The sequence below is a fragment of the Neophocaena asiaeorientalis genome, unplaced genomic scaffold (genome assembly GCF_003031525.2).
Source record: "Neophocaena asiaeorientalis asiaeorientalis breed wild unplaced genomic scaffold, Neophocaena_asiaeorientalis_V1.1 scaffold280, whole genome shotgun sequence".
NCBI classification, from domain to species: Eukaryota; Metazoa; Chordata; class Mammalia; order Artiodactyla; family Phocoenidae; genus Neophocaena; species Neophocaena asiaeorientalis.
In genome coordinates this window covers 5,250,417-5,271,214 of record NW_020185321.1, presented here as the reverse complement: position 1 = coordinate 5,271,214, position 20,798 = coordinate 5,250,417, and the positions used below count along the sequence as shown (strand labels likewise).

General features: G+C 59.0%; 2 protein-coding genes across 13 annotated transcripts; one reads left to right on the top strand and one right to left on the bottom strand.

The window, feature by feature from the left end:
* Positions 1 to 413: 413 nt before the first annotated feature.
* Positions 414 to 7,298, top strand: LOC112392281 (inactive serine/threonine-protein kinase TEX14-like). 12 transcript variants are annotated; one of them, XM_024733945.1, is made up of 8 exons: positions 418 to 1,286; positions 1,999 to 4,933; positions 5,369 to 5,672; positions 5,752 to 6,172; positions 6,257 to 6,271; positions 6,413 to 6,550; positions 6,724 to 6,961; positions 7,068 to 7,132. In XM_024733945.1, the coding sequence occupies exons 3-7, from the start codon at positions 5,599 to 5,601 to the stop codon at positions 6,901 to 6,903; spliced, it is 828 nt and encodes a 275-aa protein (XP_024589713.1). In that variant the 5' UTR covers positions 418 to 1,286; positions 1,999 to 4,933; positions 5,369 to 5,598; the 3' UTR covers positions 6,904 to 6,961; positions 7,068 to 7,132. The 12 variants fall into 12 exon arrangements, with proteins under 12 accessions (XP_024589722.1, XP_024589723.1, XP_024589713.1 ...); XM_024733944.1 differs by having other exon boundaries at positions 1,936 to 4,933; XM_024733948.1 differs by having other exon boundaries at positions 418 to 1,998; positions 3,498 to 4,933.
* Positions 7,299 to 7,364: 66 nt separating this feature from the next.
* ARHGAP33 (Rho GTPase activating protein 33) lies at positions 7,365 to 18,883 on the bottom strand. The gene is made up of 21 exons (XM_024734012.1): positions 18,639 to 18,883; positions 18,475 to 18,559; positions 18,040 to 18,120; positions 17,793 to 17,930; positions 17,275 to 17,367; positions 16,198 to 16,320; positions 16,033 to 16,110; positions 15,881 to 15,947; positions 15,738 to 15,797; positions 15,495 to 15,647; positions 15,309 to 15,411; positions 13,741 to 13,885; positions 13,582 to 13,664; positions 13,390 to 13,497; positions 11,852 to 11,997; positions 11,206 to 11,359; positions 10,977 to 11,122; positions 10,822 to 10,896; positions 9,108 to 9,773; positions 8,623 to 9,014; positions 7,365 to 8,538 (listed from the first exon to the last, which is right to left on the bottom strand). Exons 1-21 carry the CDS (start codon positions 18,797 to 18,799, stop codon positions 7,756 to 7,758), a joined length of 3,840 nt encoding a protein of 1,279 aa, XP_024589780.1. The 5' UTR covers positions 18,800 to 18,883; the 3' UTR covers positions 7,365 to 7,755.
* Between the last annotated feature and the right edge of the window lie 1,915 nt (positions 18,884 to 20,798).

Below are 20,798 nucleotides of genomic sequence, written 5' to 3'. Positions count from 1 at the left end.
GTGTGAGGGTCCCAGGGGACGTCCAGAGAGAGGCAGAGTATCAGGACATTGTGGGGCAAAGAAGAGAGGCTGGGGCTGAGATGGAGGAAACCGCCCATGGGTGTGGGTGAAAAGCATGGAAAGACAGCCAAGGGCGGGGATCATAAAGGGCCCGCCAGCCCAAACAAGAAGGAGGTAACATTAGGGGGCAGTCAGTAGCTCTGGGGTGGCCACTGCTGTCTCTCCTACCGGGGCACCTCAGGGCCGCGGGGCAGCTCTCAGGGGAGGGAGGCTACTGCACAAGCACACCGGTGGCCAGAGACAGCTGGTGTGCAGGAGCCTAGGATTCCCGCTCAGAACGCCAGAACTAGCGCACGGGGTCACGTGGCAGCCACGTGGGTAGACCTCCCCCTCCCTCACACTCCTCCCGTCCTTCCCACCCCTCCTACGCCCTCAGACCCACCCCTTTATCAGACCCTGTCTTCATTATGCGCTCCCTTCCCTCCTCAGCCCACGGATGCAGTCCTCAGACCCCTTCTTTCCCTCCGTCCCTTCTCATAATCCATAGACCCCATCCTAGCACACAGACGCTTCCCTAAACCTCAGCCCACGCCCCCAACCCTCAGACCCTCTCCCAGGTGACAGACCCCAGCCACTACCCTCAGACCCTCAGACCCCTCCTCAAGCCTGCAGACCCTGCCCTCAGACTGTCCTCCTCCCTTGGACGCCTCCCTCTCACAGCCCATAGACCCCAGCCCCTCTCAGGTCCTAACCTTCAGACCCCTCTTCCTCCAGCCCCTAGGTAGTCTTCAGACCCTCTTCCCAAGCCCCCAGACTCCTTTCCCTGGCCCAAATCCTATCCCCGTAGCCCTTACACCCTCTTTCCCAGACGGAGTGCCCAGCCCTCAGATTTCCATAGATCCTCTTCACTCCCAGACTCCCTTGGACCCCTGACCTGTTCCGTAGCTGTCCCAGAGCCCACCCGTTTTCTCATTCTAATGCCTCTCTCCAAAGCAGACCCCTTCTGAATTGCCTTTTTTTCTCAGTCTGCCCCCCTGGACTCCCAGCCAGCTCTGTCTTTATTGCCCGCCAGAGGTCTAGTCCTTCACTTCCTCATGCCCTCATGAGACCCGCTAGCTGATCCCTGGCCAGGAGCTGAGTCCAGAGCCCACAGATGCCCTCACTGCGTTCTCGCTTCCCCGTGGAGCTGGGCTCCGTTCGGGATCCAGGAGGCCAGGTGGGCCGTCTGCATCGCCTGGCTATGGCCAGGGGCCCAGGCTGGGGCCTCACCTGGCTCCTTCGGAGAGGTGAGAGTTTGGCTGCTGGAACTGCCTGGGGGGACAAGATCAAGGGGCAGAACGGAGGGTGCGACTTCAGTTGGCCAGTCAACAATTGTGTAGCAGGTACCTATCGTGTGCCAAGGCTCTGTTGTCTGCGATGGCGATTTATGGGTACACATGACCTTCTGGGTCATTGTGAATGAAATCTAATATAAGAATTTAAGAGAGTGATGAGAATGGCATAGAAAGGAGAGGTAAAGGGGATGGCCTTTCAGATAGGGTGATACCTGGGTCCCACAGTACGAGTCAGTCATGCAGACAGCTGGGGGAAGAGCACTTCAGAAAGATGGAATAGCCAGTCAAAAGGCCCTGAAGTCAAAACACACTGGGTATGTGTAAGTAGCAGCAAGGAGCAAGGGGGCTCAGGGAGAGAACTGAAGCTGAGGGGGCAGCAGGTACAGACAGGAAAGGGCCTTAAGAGGGGTGTGAATTTTGTTGGATTTTGTTCTGTGTGTGATTGGAAACCATCGGAGTTGCAGGCAGGAAATTAACACCATCAAATTTAGTTTCTGTTTTTCATTGATTTTTGTAAGTTGATTGTGTATCCAGCCACTTTCTGAACTTGCTTAATAGTTGTAATTGTGTGTTGATTCTTTTCCTTTTTTGTTATCTGCAGACGGTGACAGTTTGGTCTCAGCTATTCCATCTTTAAACTCCAATCTCTTTTTCCTGTCATAAGGTACTGGCCAGAACCCCCAAACCTTGCTGTCAATGGACATCTCTTTCCTTGTTCTTGATATTAAAGAGAAGAGAACTATGTTTCTGCACTAGGTACCATGCTTGCTCTTTGGGTTTTGGTTTGTAATTTTTATCAAGTAAGGAAGTTCCCATCTATTCTTAGTTTTCTGCGGTGGGTTTTTTTTCTCCCTAATCATAAGTAGGTATTGAATTTTATCAAGTGCTTTTTTCTACTGATGCAGTTGTACGTGATTTTTGTCCTTTAATTCATGAATGTGTTTTGTTACATCGATAGATTTTCTTTTGTTGAATCATCCTTGCTTTCTGGGAATAAATCGATTGGGTTACCCTTTTTACTTTATTTAGGGGCTTTGCGTATATGATCATAAATTGAATTGATATATAGCTTCATTTCTGATTCTGGAAACTCTCATCTGGTTTTGGAGTTAAGGTCGTACTAGCCTCATAAAAATGAGCCTTGCCCTCTTTTTCTATTTTTCTGTTTTGGAACAACTTGTATAAGGTTATATGTGAAATGAAGTGATTATCGTAATGATTATATTGTGAAATGATTTGTGTTTTAAGATGCTCCCTCTGCAGGGCAAAACAAATGCAGAAAACCAGTTAGGATGCCGTTGCAAAAGATGGCAGGCTACTGAGTAAAATAGGATGCAGTAAATATGATATTCAGAGGTGCCTGAAGGACCACATTTGGAGGGATTTTGCAGCAGAGACCAAGCTAGGTTGGACCAAGTACATTGATTAATTAGCTGTGGCTGCCAGTTACATAGGAATGCAAGGACAGAGACACCATGGGTATATGGGATAGAGTCTGGAGGAAGAGGCACTCAGGGATGATGCATGCAGAGAAACAGGGCTTGGGACGTGATGGGTGTGGAGATGAAGGGTTGGGAGGGGGGCTCTGAGCAGGATGACGGTGAGTAGGGGATTGGCAAGGGCATGGAGGCTGAATCCAGAGGAGGTTACTACCTGGATTCAGCTCTTAAATGCAGTGTTCAAAAATAAACTTGAGAGATTTCGTGACGAAATCCAGAGAGTTTGCTTTTCTTGAATTTGGTGCTGACCACATGGGACCCGTATTCATATAGTGAAGTAGAGCTGGGTGGAGCCTGCCTGCCCTAGACGGTGCACGAGGCTCCTATAAGCCCAAGTGCCCATGAAGTCCACCTCCTCCTGGCCCCTGGGTACCTTGGTGTGATTTTGACACCTCTGGGATGGGGGATGGATATTGGCATAGCAGGTAGATGTCACCTTGTTCCAGTTCTGTGGACTTAATGGTGAGGACTGTGTTGAGATGGATTCTGAGGCAGAGTCCCCAGCAACTGGAAGGTGGGCGTTCTAGGACATAGAGACGGAACCTGGAGTCAAGGATCACCCAGTCAAGGAGGGACTGTGGGGGCAGGGAACTGGGAGAGGACCTCTGCCCCCGGAGTAAAGGGCAGGGGTAATCCTCAACCTTGCTGCCCCTCCGTTGTCCAGGTAGATGGTGAGAACTCTGCTGGGCAGACGGCGCTCTTCCTCGCGGCGCTGCTGGGCCACAGCTCTGCCGTGCAGCTTCTGCTGGCCTTTGGTGCCAGCCCCAACCAGTGAGTGGACAGGTGGTGATGCCCCACACTCCCAGCGCCCTGAGTCTGAGTCCCAGGGAGCCTGACAGCCAGGGCTGTCTTCCCCAGAGGCCTCTCTCCCTCAGACCCCCTCCCATCCCCAGTGACCAGCCCCCACCTTGTTCTCTCAGTCCGCCCCTTCTTATCCTCCAGTGACTATTCCCATTCTCCCACTGCCTCCCATGCTCACCGCTATCCTCTCACCCTCTCAGACTCCACTGTGTTCCCAAGTGAGCCCCCCGTCTTGAGAGCCACCTCCCATGATCGTAGTGACCCCTTTATCCCTCAGTCCTCCCACCCTGCCACCGCCTGTCCCTTTCCTAATCCACTACTGTTCTCATCGTTCTGCTGCAGCCGCTGCCTGGACGGCAGCACCTGTGCACGCGGACGCCTGCTCGGGCCGCAGCCTGGTGACGCTGCACGTGCTGCAGGCGGGGGGGACCTGCGTCTGCACGACCCGCAGGGTCGCACCCCTCGGGAGTGGGCAGAGCAGGGCGGTGCCAAGCAGAGCTGGGAGGTGGGCCGTGGCCGGGGTGGGGTGAGGGCGTCGGGGCGGGCGCCCCACCCTGCCTCACCCCACGGGCCACCCCCTGTCCGGGTGCTGGAGCCATTACAGCTCTGCCGTGCCCACACATCAGCACTGGTGCATGGCAGTGAGTTGGCACCCACTGCCCCCCCGGGCCAGTTGCAGGCCAGCTCTGGACAGAGCCTGTGTGGTGGTGTGCGGCTGATGCAGGCCGACAGGTGACAGCCCACATCCTGAAGCCTGCCCACCCACCGCTCCCAGCTACCCTGGACTTACTCTCAGACGGCCCTTTACCCCAGGGCACGGAGGCCGGAGCAGATCAGGAGAACCCCCCAAATCCCAGCCGTAGGGTTCGGCCAGGTAAGCGGGAGATGTTGGAGGGAGTGGGGACCACTCCGTCCTCCTCCTGCCTCGTGGTCCCGCTCCCCACCCCCAGCGGAGCAGCTTGTGGCCACTGGGGCTGGTAACAGGTGGACCCCGAGGAGCGGCTGCCAGCCCGGGGCGAGCCCGACCGCACCTATGAGAGCAGCTCCCACACCCTCATGGCCAAGTGAGAGAGAGACCCCTCCCACACGCCTGCCTGGCTGTGCAGCAGAGCTCGGGGGAGAGTCCAGCTCTCCTCTCCCCTTACAGGGAAAACCCCCTTGTCTCAGACCCACACTCTCTCCCCCTCCCCGTTTCTCCAGCCTCCTGTGGAGGGGCCACCCCGTGCCCGTGACCGTGTGGCAGCTGAAGGCACCTGGAGCCCAGCCTGACGTGCTGTTGCCTGACCTTCAGCACTGCAGGTACGTCACCGCAGCCTTCCCACCAGGCCAGCCCAGTCCTGCAGAGCAGTCTCCTGCCTGCCCTCCCGACTCAAGTGTTTCGGAAACAGAAGCGCAGGGAGTGTGGCCGTGGCCGCAGTTACAGTCTTCACCTCTGGGCCAGTGCTTGGCATGAAGCCCTCCTACTGGTGTGACCCCTCCCCACGGGCAAGTGGGTACCCAGTTCTGTGCACTGTCTTGTAGGCCTCTGAGAGGAGGCGGGCGTAGGGAGGGATACCACAGACAGGGTGCTGGTTCTACCACTGCCACTGTGACCCGGGGTCTCGGTTTCCCCTCCCTCTGGTGGCTGAGGCAGATCGTCAGCCCCTGGTGCGTGGTGATCTGTGCCCGAGGGCAGCCCCCTGCCCCGTGTGGGTTGGGGCCTCCTCACGAGTGGCCTGCTCTCCGCCTGCCCAGAGCCCTGCACCACCCCAGCCTGTTGCTGCTGACGGCACTGAGCCCCTCGGCCGACCCGTCGGGGCTGTGCCTTCTCTTCGAACCCGTGTGGCTGGGACCAAGAGAGGGGGCCCCTGCCCTGTGCCGGCCTGCTGCCTGGCCACCTGCCGCTGCAGGTGCTGGAGGCCCTGCTGTTCCTGCAGGCCCGCTGGCATGCTCCTGGAGGCCTCAGCTCCCATGCTGTGCAGCTGATGCGGCCAGGCCTGGCCAAGGTGGGCAGCCTGGAGCACGGTCGCACGCTGCACCAACTATGGCTGCGGCCCAGGTGAGTGCCTGCCTCGCTTGCCTGCCCCTGCGTCCCTGTCCGGCGGCCACTGGCTCACCAGGTTCCTTGGCCTCCACAGGCCACGGCAGGGCTACCCGTGGGGAGGCCCAGGCCCAGGCCCAGGGCTGCCCCCACCTCCCGAACTGTACCCGTGGTTGCCGCTTGAGCTCATCTGCGGTAACACGCCTGCCGCCACCTCAGACCTCTACAGCTTCTGCATCCTGGCCCAGGAGGTCTTCACTGGTCAGCGAGTGACCCCGCTCCCTGCCCCAGTGAGGCCCCCACCCGTTCGGGTCCCCCAATCATGCTTCCTCACAAGAGAGCTTCCCTGGGCTGGAAGAGAAGGGCCTGAACTGGAGACCGGTGAGAGCCCAGCTCTGGACCCCCTGGTGCTAGCCCCCCACCAGGCCCTGGTTCGGGCTGGGCTGGGTCTAGGGCCTGCTGACCACTGGGGCAGCCTGCAGAGTACACAATACCTGCTGAAGAAGGCCATGGCTCAGGTATAGGGCAGGTCGGCCAGGGTGGGTGGTAGCCCTGGAACCTCAGGCAGGGCCCGTGTCCCACACCCAGCCTCCTCTCCACAGGACTCAGCCTCTGAGGTGAGCTCCCCAATGGATTGGACCACACTGTACCCTTCACCCCAGGGGTCTCCACCAGGTTAGAGGGCAAGGAGGGGATGGTAGCAGGAGCTGTGGGGCACCTGGGCAACCATGCCAGCTCTCTGCCGTCGCTCTCTGCAGGTCACGGGCCACAGCAAAGTCCAGAGGGGTGCAGCCTGGGACTCGGGCAGCAGCTCGAGTCCCAGCCCCAGCCTCTGCCCAGGGCACAGCCCCACAGCCAGCGTCAGCCTGGACCGCTGCCTGGAGCCCAGATCAACAGTATGGATACCCTGAGCCCTGTGCCACCAACCATTTGCTCACCTGTGACCCCTCCCTCCAGTTGTCACCAACCCCAATTTCCCTGGCTGCCTCTCCTCTGACCAGGGACCCGCTGGGACCCCCAACTGTCCACTCGATGACCTGTGACCCCCAACCAACCCTGCTTCCCCCAGGGCCCTGCCCTGTACTCCAGCCTTCAGGACTCAGCCTCCCTGCTGGGGACTCAGAGCTCTGAGGAGCAGTTTGAGAGGAAGTTCTCAGCCAAGATCCAAGCCCTGCAGGGGCCGCGGTGGCACACACACAGGGCTGCCCTGCTGACCCCCAGCCCTGTGAGCGCACCCCCTGCCTACTGACCCACAGGGAGGCTTCCCACACCCTGGAGACTGCTGGCAGGGAAGGCCACGTGGGCAGGTGAAGCAGAGGACCCTGAGCCCAGCCCCTGCCCCACCCCACCCTCCCAGGGCCATCCTGAGCTCCGTGGCCACCGGGTGGCAGCTCTAGTCTTTTATTCCTGCAGGCGCCCAGCCCTGAGCTGATCAGAGGAAGTCTCTTCTCCAGCCTGCAGAAGTGAGATACTGGAGCTCATAGCAGAGCTACAAGGTGGATGCCAACTTGAAGACAGGCCCAGGCTCAATCCCACTCCTGACACAAATTGTTAGGGCACCCGTGGCCCCTTCTCTGCACATATTGCCCCTCAGAGTCTCCCAGGAGTGACTCGCCACTTAGCACCTGCTGAAATGATAAAATGAGAAAGCAACCCATCTGTTACTGCCTCTTTATTCACTGAGCCTGGCCCCAGCATGACACTAGCAGCCACATTTTCACCATTTTTATTCATTAATTTTGTCAGATGGTTTAGTGGGGTATGTGGGGGGAGATGGCAGGAGCTGTCCCCCCACCCCCTGTGCACAGGACAGGACATGCTGGGAACTCCTGGAGAGAAAGGGAGGACAGGGAGTCAGCCTAACCCTCTCAGATTTGTGCAAGAGCCCCCAGGATGGAGGGTGGTGGGGTGATGGGCATGCCCTTCAGCCCAGGGTAGGTAAGCTATGATAACAGGTTAGGGACCCACATCAGAGGCAAGTTACAAAGTTAGAAACCTGGGGTAGGGGTCAGGAGCTCAAGAAAATACAAAACAAGGGATTAGGTTGGACCAAGATCAGTGAGGGAGAAGAGAAAGGAGGAAGGTCTCTCCCAGCTCTGGCTCAACAGTAGCTTCGGGTCTGGCCCTCAGAGTGGAAGGACCAGCTGGGAGTGGGGTAGGGGGGTGGGGGACCAGCCCCCTCCCTTCCTTGCCCCCCATTCCTGTACAAGGACCCTCGGTGGTGCTCGCCCCCCCTTCCATAGGCTGGTGGGGCTGCCCTGTAGGGGAGAGGGTCTGGAGGGCCCCAGGGCCCAGGCACCCTGTGAGGGGTGTGGTGGCCCCAGGGGGCCCGCTGTTTCTGGGGGAGGCGGGGGGCTGGGGGACCAGGATCAGAGCGGCTTCTGGGGTGGGCCGGAGGGGAGGAGGAGCTGGAAGAAGCGGGTGAGGGACCCCTGGGCCCTAGGGCTAGGTTGACATAGAGGGGCTCAGGTCGGGTGGGGCGCCGGGCAGGGTGCTGGGGGGCTGAGTAGCCAAGGTGGTCGTGGGGAAAGCAGGAGGGGGGTGGTGGGTAACTGAGCAGGAAGTCGGGGGACCTATGGAGTGGTGGTGATTGGCCAAGCATGCCATACGAGGCATTGAGCCTATCTGGGGGCATGGAACGCAAGGGACTCCAGGACCGGGTGGGACCAGAGTAAGGGGACCCCTCGCCTGCCTCGATCTCATAGTACAGGTTCTCTCCTCTGTCCAGTGGTGCAGGGGGACCCAGGGGGCTCCTCCAGACTGGGGCTGGGGAGCTGGGCTGGAAGGATGAGGAGCCAAGGGGGTACAAGCCTGGCCTGGGGACCCCGAGGAAGGATGGTAGGCACTCCCGGGGGGCTGAGGAGAAGAAGCCAGGGGTAGGAACCTGTGGGGGGACAGAACACAGGAAGTGGGCTGCCATCTCTGGCACATCCCTGTACCTCCCACCTGTCCTGAGCTGGGCACTGACCTGGGAAGGGCCCCTGGGTCCCCTCCTTGAGGTCCCCGTGGGCCGCTGGCTCCTCACCAGGCTCCCATCGCTTTGTTGTCTTGGTAGGGAGGGTGGGGGTCCCGGAGCCCAGGCACCTGGGTGGGCTAGGGAGCGGGGGGGTGGCCCACTCCCTGAGGTCCCTGGGGGCTCACTGCCCACCTCCAGGGACAGCGAGCCATGGAAAGGGGAGTGGGGAGCAGACGGGGTGCTGCCCTGCTCCTGCTGACTCTGTCTCTGAGCCACCTGCTGAGCCCGCTCAGCCAGGGCCAGGGCCATGAGGCGCGCTGGGTTTTTGGGAGGCGGGGGCGGGGCCCCCCCAGGACGAAGGAGGGACAGGGGTGGGGGCAGCAGCGGTGAATCCATACCAGCACCTAGGAGAGGAGTGGGAAGAGGAGTCGGCAGGGTCTTGGGCGCAGCCTCAGGGCTGTGAGGGTGCGGGATCAGGTGGGCTGGACAGTACTCACCGTGCTGGCCTTGGGCTCCCCGGGGACCAGGCAGTGCCAGCTTGCTGCAGATCTCCTGTTGGCAGGTGTCGCTCAGCTGGGCCTCAGCTCCACGCAGCAGCAGGGGGATGAGATGGGGGCGCAGGCCTGGGCTGGGGCTGAGGGCTGGCGCTGGGGTGGCCGAGGCAGGCGTTCCTCCAGCCCCCAGCAGCTCCAGGACAGCGGGTGGCACCGATACAGCCAGGGGCTCTGAGATGTCCAGGGCAATGGGTGAGGCAGGGCCGGTGGGTCCACGGGGCGAGAGGGCCTGGGGGGTCACCCTGGGTGGAAAGGCAGAGGCGGGGGCCGGGGGTGCCGGGCTGGCAGGAGGTGCAGGGTCCCCTGGGGTGGGGCTGCTGCATCGAAAGGTAAGGGGATCAAAGTCAAGCCCCCGGAGCCCCTCCAGGCAGCGGGGTGGGCTGAAGTCCAGCTCGTCCCCATCATCTAGCCAGGCTGAGGCTCGGTGTGAGGGGGAACCAGAGAGCGCCCCCAGCCCAGCTGCGGAGGACTCGGAGGTCTCGGAGGACTCGGAGGTCTCAGAGGACTCGGAGGATGATAGGCTCTCGCAGGAGCCAGCAGGTGCTGGGCCCACAGGAAAAGCATCACTGCTGGAGTGGGGTCGCCGTAGCCTGTGCAGCCTCTGGAGGCCTGGAAGGGCAGTATGGGGGGCGCAGTTAGGGGTCAGGGGTCAGAACTTTACATACCTATATGCATCAGTGAGAACAGGACACACCACCCAGTAAGTTGGGGAAATAACATGAAGAGGCACGTCCCTGGACAGGGTCACAATGGCTGGGAATCCAGGGAGAGCTGTTCAGCCTCATGGGTGATAAAGGAAATAAATGGCAAGTCCATGAAGAGAATCCTTCCAGACCCAAAGGCAAGAATGAAGTCTGACGACCCCACTGGCTGTGAGCATGAGACCAGCACGATCTCATACACAGTGGCTGGGAGTACAGCGTGGGGCGACCACGTCTGGGAAATACTTGGGCCTTGTCTTGTACAGTTGGACGTGAGCATACCATACAGTATGCACCTCCACTCCTGGGCAAGCTCATCAGAGCCCCCAGATCCATCAGGAGGAGGATGGACAAGCAACTCCCAAGGGGACACCCACACATGGAACACTAGAGAGTGACGGAGAGGAAGGAGGCTGAGCTATACTCAGCAGCGCGGATGGCAGCCTATAATGTAGTGGTGAGTGAATCCACACATAGCACGATACCGCTTTTAATGGTACCCTTTAATTAAAGTTTCAAAACAACGAGAACTTCCCAGTATGTTATTGACGCCTGCACCTGTATGTGATAAAACTGTAAATGCAAAGGGATGAAGACTATCAAATTTAGAGGATGCCTGTGGTGGGGAGGCAGCAGGTGGGAGGGGGAAGAGTTCGCAGGTAACACAGTGGCGCTCTTTTAGTTCTGGCCAGTGGGTTCATGGGTGTTCATTATACTATTTAATTTTTTTCAAAAGGGATGAATAAAAGACTTTGAAAGGACGCTGCATGGACCAGTGATCATAGTGCATCAGGAAACAAGGGTGAAGCTTTATCCAACTTATTGTACCTATGGTCCAGATTAAAAACGAAAAAAATCCAAGACCCCCAAATCTGAAAACACCACTGGGAGGCCAGCTCAGGGCCCCAGTCCCTCCCAGCTCCACCTGGGCATAGGCAGCGCTGCCCTGTGCTCACCAGCCCCGCTGGCCTGCGATGACAGAGACTCCTCACTCTTGGTAGATCTCAGCGTGACAGTGTCAGGTCGGCTGCCTGCAGGGAGAGGAAGAAGGGTCACGGGGGGCACTACGCAGTGCCTCTCTGACCACCACGCCAGCTGCCCGGCCTCTGACCTGAAGGTGGCGGTCGGGCACGGGTGCCCCCTAGCCAGGGAAGAGGCTTCTTTCGGGGGATGCTGGGGCCCCGGCCCAGGGCAAAGAAGGTCTTCCAGCTGCTACCCCCAGGCTTCCGCTGTTTCTCGCCTCTCTCCCCTTTCCTCCTGGAGTTTGGGTGAGACACAGGAGGCAGGCTGAGAGCTGGGAACCCCCGGCGAGCCCCTCCCCTTCCAGGCCTCCCACTCACCTTTCCACAGGTGAAGCTGGTGCCTTGGAAGTTGTGGGCTCGGTGGGCGTCCCCAGCCGGCCCTGGGTGCGAGCCTGGGCTTCCTCCAGCGTCAGCAGGCGAGTGGAGGGGCCGCTGCCCGCAAGGGACTTGGGCCTGGGGAGGAGGCAGCGGCCTGGGAAGTCGGGAAAGGGGGCAGCCGTCAGCTCTGGGACCATTCAAGGCCACAGGCAAAGCCAAGCGCTACAGCCCAAGCCCCGGCCCAGCAGCGTGCCCACCCGGGCTGGCAAGGCAGGGGGCCAGGGCGGATCAGGCGGGAACGGGCGGGCAGCAGGCAGGTGAGGAGGAGGCGTGAGGCAGAACGAGCTGATGAGGAGGCAGCTCCCAGCAGCCAGCGAGGACAGCGGCTCTGGCTTCAGTTACCTCGAGCCAGAGGGCCCTCCGACGTGCTGAATCCTGACTGGGCTGGGGTCCGGGGCTGGGCGGGGAGTCTGGGTGGGGCTGGGTGGGGGAGGGGAGGGAGAGGCCGGGGCGGGGTCCTCAAGGAGCCAGAAGGGAGGTCCAGCTTCAGTGGGATAGGGATGGGGCTGGGAGCCCACCTGCCCTCCCGCTGCAGCCCAGACAATGAGGGGGCAGTAGTCAGGACATCGGGGGTGGATGGGCATACCTGCAGGGTCAAGGCCAGCAGAGGTGAAAGTGTCGCTGAACAGGACGTCCACATGGGTGAGCAGGAATTCCACCACCACCGACTGCACCCGCACCTCCCGGAAGGCTGCTGCCCCCCCCAGCCCCACTGACTCCAGCTCCATGGACCTGGATGGGAGGACGGGGAGGGTGGCCCGGTGCCTCGAGCCCCAGCTGGTGGGTTCTGGCCAGGCGAGGTAGGGAGCCTTAGAAGCAATGACTATCATTCAATGTCTCTGACCCTGTCAAACTAAAACTGCATTCTCAACCCTTCCCCAAACCTGCTCCCTCCCTGCCTATCCCATTTCAGTCAGTGTACTTCTTCTAGTGGTTCAGACCAAGAACCCTAGAATTGTCCTTGGCCCGTCTTTCCCTCACACGCACATCCAGTCTCAGCAGACCCTGTGGGCTCCACCTACAAAGTCTATCCAGAATCTAAACTCTGCTCCTCCACTACCCCCACCCTGGCCCAGCCTCCATGCTCTCCCTCCTGGACCATCACACAACCTCCTCCCTGGTCTCCCTGCTCCCATCCCGCCCCTACAGTCTGCTCCCCACACACAGCCAGAGGGAGCCTGTGAACCCCTGAGTCAGATCAGGGCCCTCCTGGCTCAGAGCCCTCTTCTGGCTGCATTTCACTCCTGGTAAAAGCCAAAGTCCTCACCATGACCCACAACCCATAAGTCCCTCCCCTACCTGGTCCATCACCTCTCTGACCTTACCATCTCCTCCCCCTCAACCCCTCCCTCACTCACTCAGCTCCAGTCACACTGGCCCCTCTGCTGCTCCTCCAAAACACTAGGCCCTGACCCAGCCCCAGGACCTTTGCACTTGCTATTCCCTCTGCCTAGTTTGCTCTTCCTCAGATATCCACATGGGTCCTTCCCTCACCTTCTGCAGGTATCAACTCAAATGTTACCTTCTCAATGGAGTCTTCCCCACCCACTTCATTTAAAATTGTAAACCTCTATATTCCAGGTCTGTCTTTATTTTTTCTCCTGTAGTTCTTATACCTACCATGTACCATCTATTTCATTTATTTACTTATCTGTTTCCCAAGAACTGAACTCCTCCAGAACAGAGAACTTGCCTGTCTTGGTCACCATCAAATCCTCTGGGGCTTACCCTGCTGCTGGCCATGGAAGACTTCTTCCTGAAGCCTTCACTGCCAGTCTAAACATTTCGAATGCCATGGCCCTGCAGATCTCCCTTCCCCACTTTGTAATCTTTCTCCTTGCCACTCATCGCCATCAGACAGCGCTCTGTGTTTTTCTTGTAATGGTTCACTGTCATCTCCCGCATGAGAATGTGAGCCCAGAGCACAGGTTCCTGCTCACTACTGTGTCCCCGGTGCTGAGAACAGGGGCTGGCATACTGGCATCCGACACTTAAGAAATATGTGAAATGAACAAGAGAGCAAAAGCTGGGTGGGTTCCTGGGGTGGGGGAGGGGGAGGGGGAGACTCAAGGCCCAGCCTGTGGGAGGGAGCTAGGGGGGCAGGCTGGTGAGCTGCCAGCTTACCGTAGCAGGTTGGGTGCCCAAACAATGGCCAGGTTGCGGGCATGCATGCTGGTGTTGGCACTGTGTCTCGCCATGCGGGCCAAGTGCCTCAGCAGGTACTCCAGGGTCCTGGGGGTGGAAGCGGAGGGGGACGCCTGAGCCTCAACTCCCTTGGGAGCCCACCACAGCCCTTCCCTGCCCCTCCTGGTTTACCTGTAGTGCGGCGGGGGCAGCTGCTGGATGACGTCGTGGACCCGCACCAGGCGTTCCTCCTCCCCAGGCACTGACATGGCTTCCTGAGATTGTGTGAGCATGAATGAGGGGGCCGCACGCCTCCCAGCACCCTCCAACCTTGCCAGCACCCTCACTCACGCTGAACTTCCCGTAGAGCTGGTATGTGAGCAAGGGGTTCGGCAGCTCTCGGAAGTAGAGCTTGCAGAGGGAGGACACGCTGTGGATGTCCTGCAGGAAGGCGGGGCCAGACAGTTCAGGGATCCTCTCACTGTCAAACTCATGCCTGAGGCCACCAGGTCAAGGAGGAGGAAGATTCGGGTCAGAGCTAGCCCACCTGGCCGTGTCCTTCCCCCGCCCCCTAAAGTGTCCACAGGTGGATGCAATCCTCTTCCTGTGCTGGGCTCTTCAGAGGCTCTCAGAGCCTTACTGAGCCCCCCTTTCCCCCAACAACCCTATGTGCCAAAGACAAGGGCACCCCACTTACAGAGGAGGACACTCAGGTGGGAGATGCCCTGCTTGTAGCTACCCAAGGCTATCTGCCTCCACAGTATGACCGGGCTCTGTCCACAAAGTTGTGCCATTTTCCTGGCTCCAAGAGGTCACACTGGAAAATGCAGCTGAAATCCCAGCGGCCCCTGCTCACAACCTGGCGGTGTCCCACCCTCTCAGGTAAAAGCTCTATGCACGTGACCTCGGCCTCATCTCTCACTGCCCCAGGCTCCACGCTCTTGCTTCACGGCCTCCTGTCAGCTTGAAAGCCCATGACTCACTGCTTCCCACCTCTTTGACTGTTGTTATGCGTGCTGCCCCTCCTGGGCTCAGAACCCATCCTGTGGCTCCCCTCTTACTCCCAGTAAAAGCCCAAATCCTAACAGTCATCAAAAAGGCCACCCATGGGGCTTCCCTGGTGGCGCAGTTGTTGAGAGTCCGCCTGCCCATGCAGGGGACACGGGTTCGTGCCCCGGTCCGGGAAGATCCCACATGCCGCGGAGCGGCTGGGCCCGTGAGCCGTGGCCGCTGAGCCTGCGCGTCCGGAGCCTGTGCTCCGCAATGGGAGAGGCCACAGCAGTGAGAGGCCCACGTATCGCAAAAAAAAAAAAAAAAAGGCCCTGCATGCTCTGCCCCTAATCATTTCGCAGACATCATCTCCTGCTGCTTTCCCCTCACGCTGGCTGTTCCCTCCAACGTGGATAAGCACATGGCTCGCTCCCTCACCTCCTCCACAGCGAGCTCTACCCCAGGAGGCCTTCTCCGCCCACCCTACTGAAAACCGCAATACCTCCCCCCCCACCGTTTTCTTATTATGATCTTGCTTACCCCTGTCTTTTTTCCTCCATACCACTTGTCACCTATTGTAAACTCTCTCATTTCCTTGTTTGGCTCCCCCTCTAGCACGTGGGCCCCGTGAGGGCAGGATTTTCTGGTTGTCTCATTCACCACTGCGTCCCCAGTGCCTAGCGCTTGGATGTGGCAGGTGCTCAGTGAAGGCCGACCCCTCTGCTTTGAGTGCTTGCTCTGCTCTCACCTTTCAGACCTCAGCTGGGGTGTCACTTCCTCAAGGAAGCCTTCCCTGCCCCCACCACGGTCCAACCCTGCCCTGTGCCCTCCCAATAACTCTGTGTCCCCAGCACATGGCACAGGGCCTGGAATAGAGATGATGCTCAATAAATGTTTGCAGAGGGAAGGGGTTGGTGGAGGGTCCTTACCGTAGCCTCTGGATGTTGGATGACACACCCGAGAGCCGATAGATTCCATCTACCACCCCATGGGCCTCGATAAACTCAGAGCAGCAGCGAAGGACCTGGGGCACTGGGAGAAAGAGCGGGGTCAGGGCTGGGCAGGTTGCAGCCTGGCTGGGAGGATCGGGCAGGGCAGGTGGGCCCGGGCCTCACCATCCTGGCCTGAGTTGCTGAGGTGCTCTCCAAGGTCACAGCCGAAGACCCTCTGCCGCAAGATGCCCCGCTGCCGCAGCCGCTGCCGGGAAGGGCGGGAGTGCATGAAGGTGCGGAGGAGGCCGGCCAGCTTCCCACGCGGCCGGGGCACAGCTGTGGGTGTAAAGGCGGGTCAAACAGGGTCAGTGCAGCCCCCGGTCTGATGGGGTGGGAGGCAAGGGCCTCGCCCCTCGTTTGCATTACCTGAGGTCAGAGAGGAGATACCCTGGGGAGCTGGGACACCACCCGGGGGACCGTCGGCATCTGTGGGGCGAACAAGGGGTGGAAAGGATGGATGGCAGACAAAGGATGCAGGAGGGCCTCCCCACTTTGCCCAAGACACTCACCCCCCTTTAGTCCTGGACCCGGCCGCTCTGTGAACAGCTCCACACACTCGCTGGGGAAGAATCCGACCTGAGGAGGGTTTGGGGTCAGTGACTGGGCCATCTGAGCTGGCGCGGTGCCCCGACCCCACGTGTCCACCCCAAGCCAGGCTCACCTGGAAGCCCCGCTTGCCCCGCCACCAGCTCCGATCCTCCGTGGGCGGCATGTCGATCACTGAGACAATGTCTCCCACCTGGGAGTGGGCAGGTGTGAGGAGGGAGGGTCAGAAGGCGCAGGGGAAGTGGGGACCCAGCTGGAGTCTGCTCCTCCACAGCCTCACCTCAAAGGACAGCTCGTCTGGTGCCTGGGCTGTATACCGCTTCACCACATGGGCAGCGGCCACCGCAGGGATGTTGAGTGAGGCCTCCTCACTGAGGAGCAGTCGCCGGCCGTGGTTGTCCAGCTGAGATGGAAGAGAACGTGGCAGGGAGAGGCCAGAGAAAGGCAATAATAAAGACAGAGAAGGTTCCTCCATGCCCAATGGAGGCCACCACCTGTCTCCCACCCAAGAGCCCCTGTCACTCAGAGCTATTGGTCAAACACCTACATCCTTGCCCCTCCCAAAACAAGGCCCTTTCCATGTCCCAGGACTCTCCTGCCCGAAGTCTTTCTGATACACCCCTGCACCCTCGTCCTCCATAGCAGACACTGCACATCTGCTATCTAAAAACCTGCTGCTTAGGGCTTCCCTGGTGGCGCAGTGCTTAAGAGTTCGCCTGCCAATGCAGGGCACATGGGTTTGAGCCCTGGTCCGGGAATATTCCACATGCCACGGAGCAACCAGGCCCGTGCGCTACAGCTAGTGAGCCTGCACTCTAGAGCCCGCGAGCCACAACTACTAAGCCCGTGAGCCACACTACTGAAACCCATGTGCGACAACTACTGAAGCCCGCGCTCCTAGAGCCTGCCCGTGGTCCGCAACAAGAGAAGCCACCGCAATGAGAAGCCCGTGCATCGCAACGAAGAATAGCCCCCGCTCCCTGCAACTAGAGAAAGCCCACGTGCAGCAACGAAGATCCAACGCAGCCAAAAATAAAATTAATTAATTAATTAAAAAAAAACCAACCCTGCTGCTTTAAGCCACTCTTAGCCCGGCATTCTGTGAGCTACAGCCAAACCTATTTCTAACCAATATACCTTGAAATTCTCACATCCCTACAGCTCAACACCTGTGCGTGCATGCGCGCACACACGTCTTTTCCTCATAGGCAAGCGCCCACACAGACACTGAAATACCAGCGTCTCCTCCACTCCTACTCGTTTCTTTCCTGTGCCCACACACACCCTCCCAGGCTGGTTCTTGCTCCCCAGACATTCCTCACTCACTCCCAGCCCAAGCCCTCCTGCCCGGGCCCACCTCCATCCAGGTGAGCACGGGCCCACAGTTGAGGTTACTGTCCACCAGCCCTGACAGGGTCTCCAGGTACTGCAGCAGCAGCGGCACCAGCATCTGGGGGCAGGTGGTCAGAGTGGACTATGTGAGAAGACCCCACCCAAGACAGCCCACTGCCCTCCTATACTGCCCTAGCTCGCCTCTGGCAGAGCCGAAATTCAACTTGTACGCATGGGTGCTGCTCCGTTTGCTCTTAAGTACTGAAATGCTGTTATATCAATTGGTTAAATAGACTATGCTAAGTCCCCGTGTGCCCCCATTGGTCTGGCCATTCTGACCCTTCCATGGAGCCCCCGGGAACTCCCTATGATCCTACAACTAAAAGGAGTCTCCAGAACCCTGCTGCAGTTCTAAGGCCTCTGACTGGCTGGGACTCGGGCCATACCAGTGCTTAAATATTGATCTATTCCCCTGCCTTGATGGTTTCACACATCTCTGATGAGGACACACCTTGGTAGGGGCTGGGACAACAAGTAGTTTACCTGGGCAGCCCTGGCACCCTCTGGGGGTGGGGGAAGCTCTGGGAGGCAGGAAAACCTCCGGTCAAATATGCACCGGTGGAGGTGGGCGTCCAGGGAACGGAAGTCATCATAACTGCGGAGAACTGGCCAGGAACGGCCCTGTGGGAGCGGGAAGGACAGGAGGGAGCAATGGTTCCATTACCCTGAGCTGAGGACTGTGGCAACCAGTCCGCCAGGCTCGATGAGAGGCAGGGGTGGGTGGCCTCACCTGACAGGTCACCTGCACCCCAAACACCAGTTCATTCTCTCCAGAGAAGCTGGGACCTTCACGCTCTGGAGACAGCAGGAGCTGTAGAGGGAAACAAAGGTCCAGGTGAGGGTCTCACTTTTTTTCCAGCCCTGACCTCTCCAGATCGGCATTATCTAAGGATGGGTCTGTGTCTCCCTCCTGAGCCTCCCCAAAAGCAGGGCCTCGTGATGTCTTAGTCAGAGTACAGGGTCCTGGCACAAAGCATACACCTAACAAAAAGTTGTTGCTGAATGAATAAAGGAACAAATGAAAGAATGAACAACTCTCCCCTTCCGCCCTGCAGCTCCTGCCACTGAGCACCCAGTCCCAAGGGTAGGTTTCAGCGGTAAAGTGGCTGATACTGCTTCAGGGCTGGGTGGGATCTTGCCTACCCACCTGGTGCTGCCCCCATACCTGAATGTGGCCGAAGTCAACGTTCTCGTAGTGGAAATGGGCACAGTCAGCCAGCCGGGGAAAGGGACCTCGAGGAGCCAAGAGCCTGGGGGACAGGTGACAGGTCACTAGTGGCTCCTGCGCTTGGTTCCCCTCCTAAGTTGAGCCTCTCCCTCACCTCTCACCTCTTCCCAGGCTTGCCCTTCACACTGGGCCCCCCAGCTGGGGGCAGGGGCTGCACTGAGCCTTCCCCTGGGCCATCCAGGCTGTCAGTGCTGCGAGCCTGTAGAGCAGAAAGAAGAATCAGAGGCCCCCAGAGATGGGGGCAGAGAGACAACGGGAGCATTGTTATCTGTCAATTGCTCCATACACTGCCCTGAGCAGGGAGGTAAAGGCTGGGCTGAGGGTAGGTCTGCTTCTTCGTGTGTGGTCTGGGGTGGGGGGCTGGCAGAGCAGGGCCCACGGGTGAATTAGGGAAAGAGCATGTTGGTACCATCTCTCCCCATTTAAAACCCTCCTGTAGCCCCAGCAGAGTACAGTCATCTCCCGTATGTGCCTCTCCACGCCTTTCATAGACATCTGGACAGTCACTGCTCCCATCTTATCAGTCTTCCTGCTTCCACCTCTCCCTCCCAGCCAGCTTCTTCACAGCAAGAGCCTGTATAAGTTTCACAAAACACAAATCTGCCTCTGTCTCTCCACAGGTCATGAATCTTCAATGGCTCCCTGTTGTCTTTAAGATAAAGTCTAGGGCTTCCCTGGTGGCGCAGTGGTTGAGAGTCCGCCTGCCGATGCAGGGGACACGGGTTCGTGCCCCAGTCCGGGAAGATCCCACCTGCCGCGGAGCGGCTGGGCCCGTGAGCCATGGCCGCTGAGCCTGCGCGTCCGGAGCCTGTGCTCCACATCAGGAGAGGCCACAACAGTGAGAGGCCCACGTACCGCAAAAAAAAAGAAAAAAGTTAAAGTCTAAATATTCTGGTCTGTTTACCTCTCCAGCCTCATCTCTTCCCACTGCCTCTGCTCTCAGAGCTCTCAAACTTCTAAGAGTCCAACAAAAGTACCATCTTCTCATTTCCTTCTAGGGCTTTGCAAAGGCTGGTCCTGCTGCAAGGAACACTCTTCCCCATCCTTTCCCTGTCTTTTCACTTATCCCTCAGGTCTCAACTCTCATGTTCCCACCTCTCGGAAGTTCTCCCTGACCCTTCAGGTTGTGTCAGACTCCTCTTCTGGACTCCCGCATCCCCTGAGCCACCCCCATCCCAGGCTTGATGTTTCCTGAGCTTCCCTCATTACAGCCTTGAGCACTCTGAGATGTCCCTGTCTGGTGACAGTCCAATGGAGGAGTCCATCTCCCCCACTGGACTGGGGCTGAGTCCCTAGTCCCCCAGCATTGCCCAGCACAGAGCTGGGCACAGAATTGATGCTCCTCACAGGTTGGGTTGTGCCTGATTCCTCTCTGGGTCCCAATGCCCAGTGCCAGCTCAGTCCCACAGCAGGGGCTGGGTAAAATCTGATGAATAAATTAACCATCTGCCAGATGAGGATTCCTCAGACTGGGCTCTAGCCTCTCCCTCCTTCGTATCTCTACAACGCCGACTTCATCCTTTGGGTCTCACCCTTGGGTGGGTCCCTCTCCAGCCCATGAAGCTCCCCAAGGCAGGAGGGGATCTGACTTTCTCTGTGCCTGGAGCAAAGGGGCTACACAGAGGTCTCAGTGAATGTTAAGTGAGCGAATGAGGGAATGAATGGATGAATGAGCAGGAACAGCAGGGTGGGAGAGGGAGATGGTGGGGGAGGGTGGATGAGGACAAGAAGATGGAGAGGACCCACGGATCACATCGGGGTACAATGCACGCTTGGGATTAGGGTGGAGTAGGGAGGAGGGTAGAAGATGGAGAGGCTGAAGTAAAGGTTCAGGCTGATGGGGGATAAGGGAGGGTTGGTTGAGAGGGACTGGGAAGGGGTGAGAAAGACGAGAAGGAGAAGAAAAGGGTCAGGCTGAGGATGAAGCCGGGTGGGGGTGGGGCTCAAGAATGAGAAACCGGCTGATGGTAGGAGGAGGAGGGGTCTAGGCCAGGGAGGGGTGGAGGCTGGGATGAGGACGCTGAGGATGGCTCTGGGATAGGGGCTGTTGAAGGACCCAGAGAGCCTCAGCAGGCCCCTGCGGGGGCCACTTGGAGGATGCGGGGTCCTTCCCTGGACCAGCCCTTTTTCCTCCCAAGTCTGGGTCTTCGGCCACTGTCACCCCCATCCAGGGCGTGGAAGGGGGATGCGCGCTGAGGGGGTGGGGCTCGGGTAAGAGCTCGGACCCAAGACCAGGCCGGGGTACGAGAGGGACCGCGGTG

Bases quoted from the DNA above. Each gene is read 5' to 3' on its own strand.
- LOC112392281 (XM_024733945.1), top strand. From the start codon at position 5,599: ATGCGGCCAGGCCTGGCCAAGGTGGGCAGCCTGGAGCACGGTCGCACG. The intron at 5,673-5,751 runs GTGAGTGCCTGC...TGGCCTCCACAG, and splicing joins CAACTATGGCTGCGGCCCAG to GCCACGGCAGGGCTACCCGT. The intron at 6,551-6,723 runs GTATGGATACCC...TGCTTCCCCCAG, and splicing joins GCCTGGAGCCCAGATCAACA to GGCCCTGCCCTGTACTCCAG.
- ARHGAP33 (XM_024734012.1), bottom strand. From the start codon at position 18,799: ATGCTCCCGTTGTCTCTCTGCCCCCATCTCTGGGGGCCTCTGATTCTT. The intron at 13,886-15,308 runs GTAAGGACCCTC...TGGTGGCCTCAG, and splicing joins TCCAACATCCAGAGGCTACG to GCATGAGTTTGACAGTGAGA. The intron at 11,360-11,851 runs GTATGCCCATCC...CCGACTTCCCAG, and splicing joins TGCTGGCCTTGACCCTGCAG to GCCGCTGCCTCCTCCCCAGG.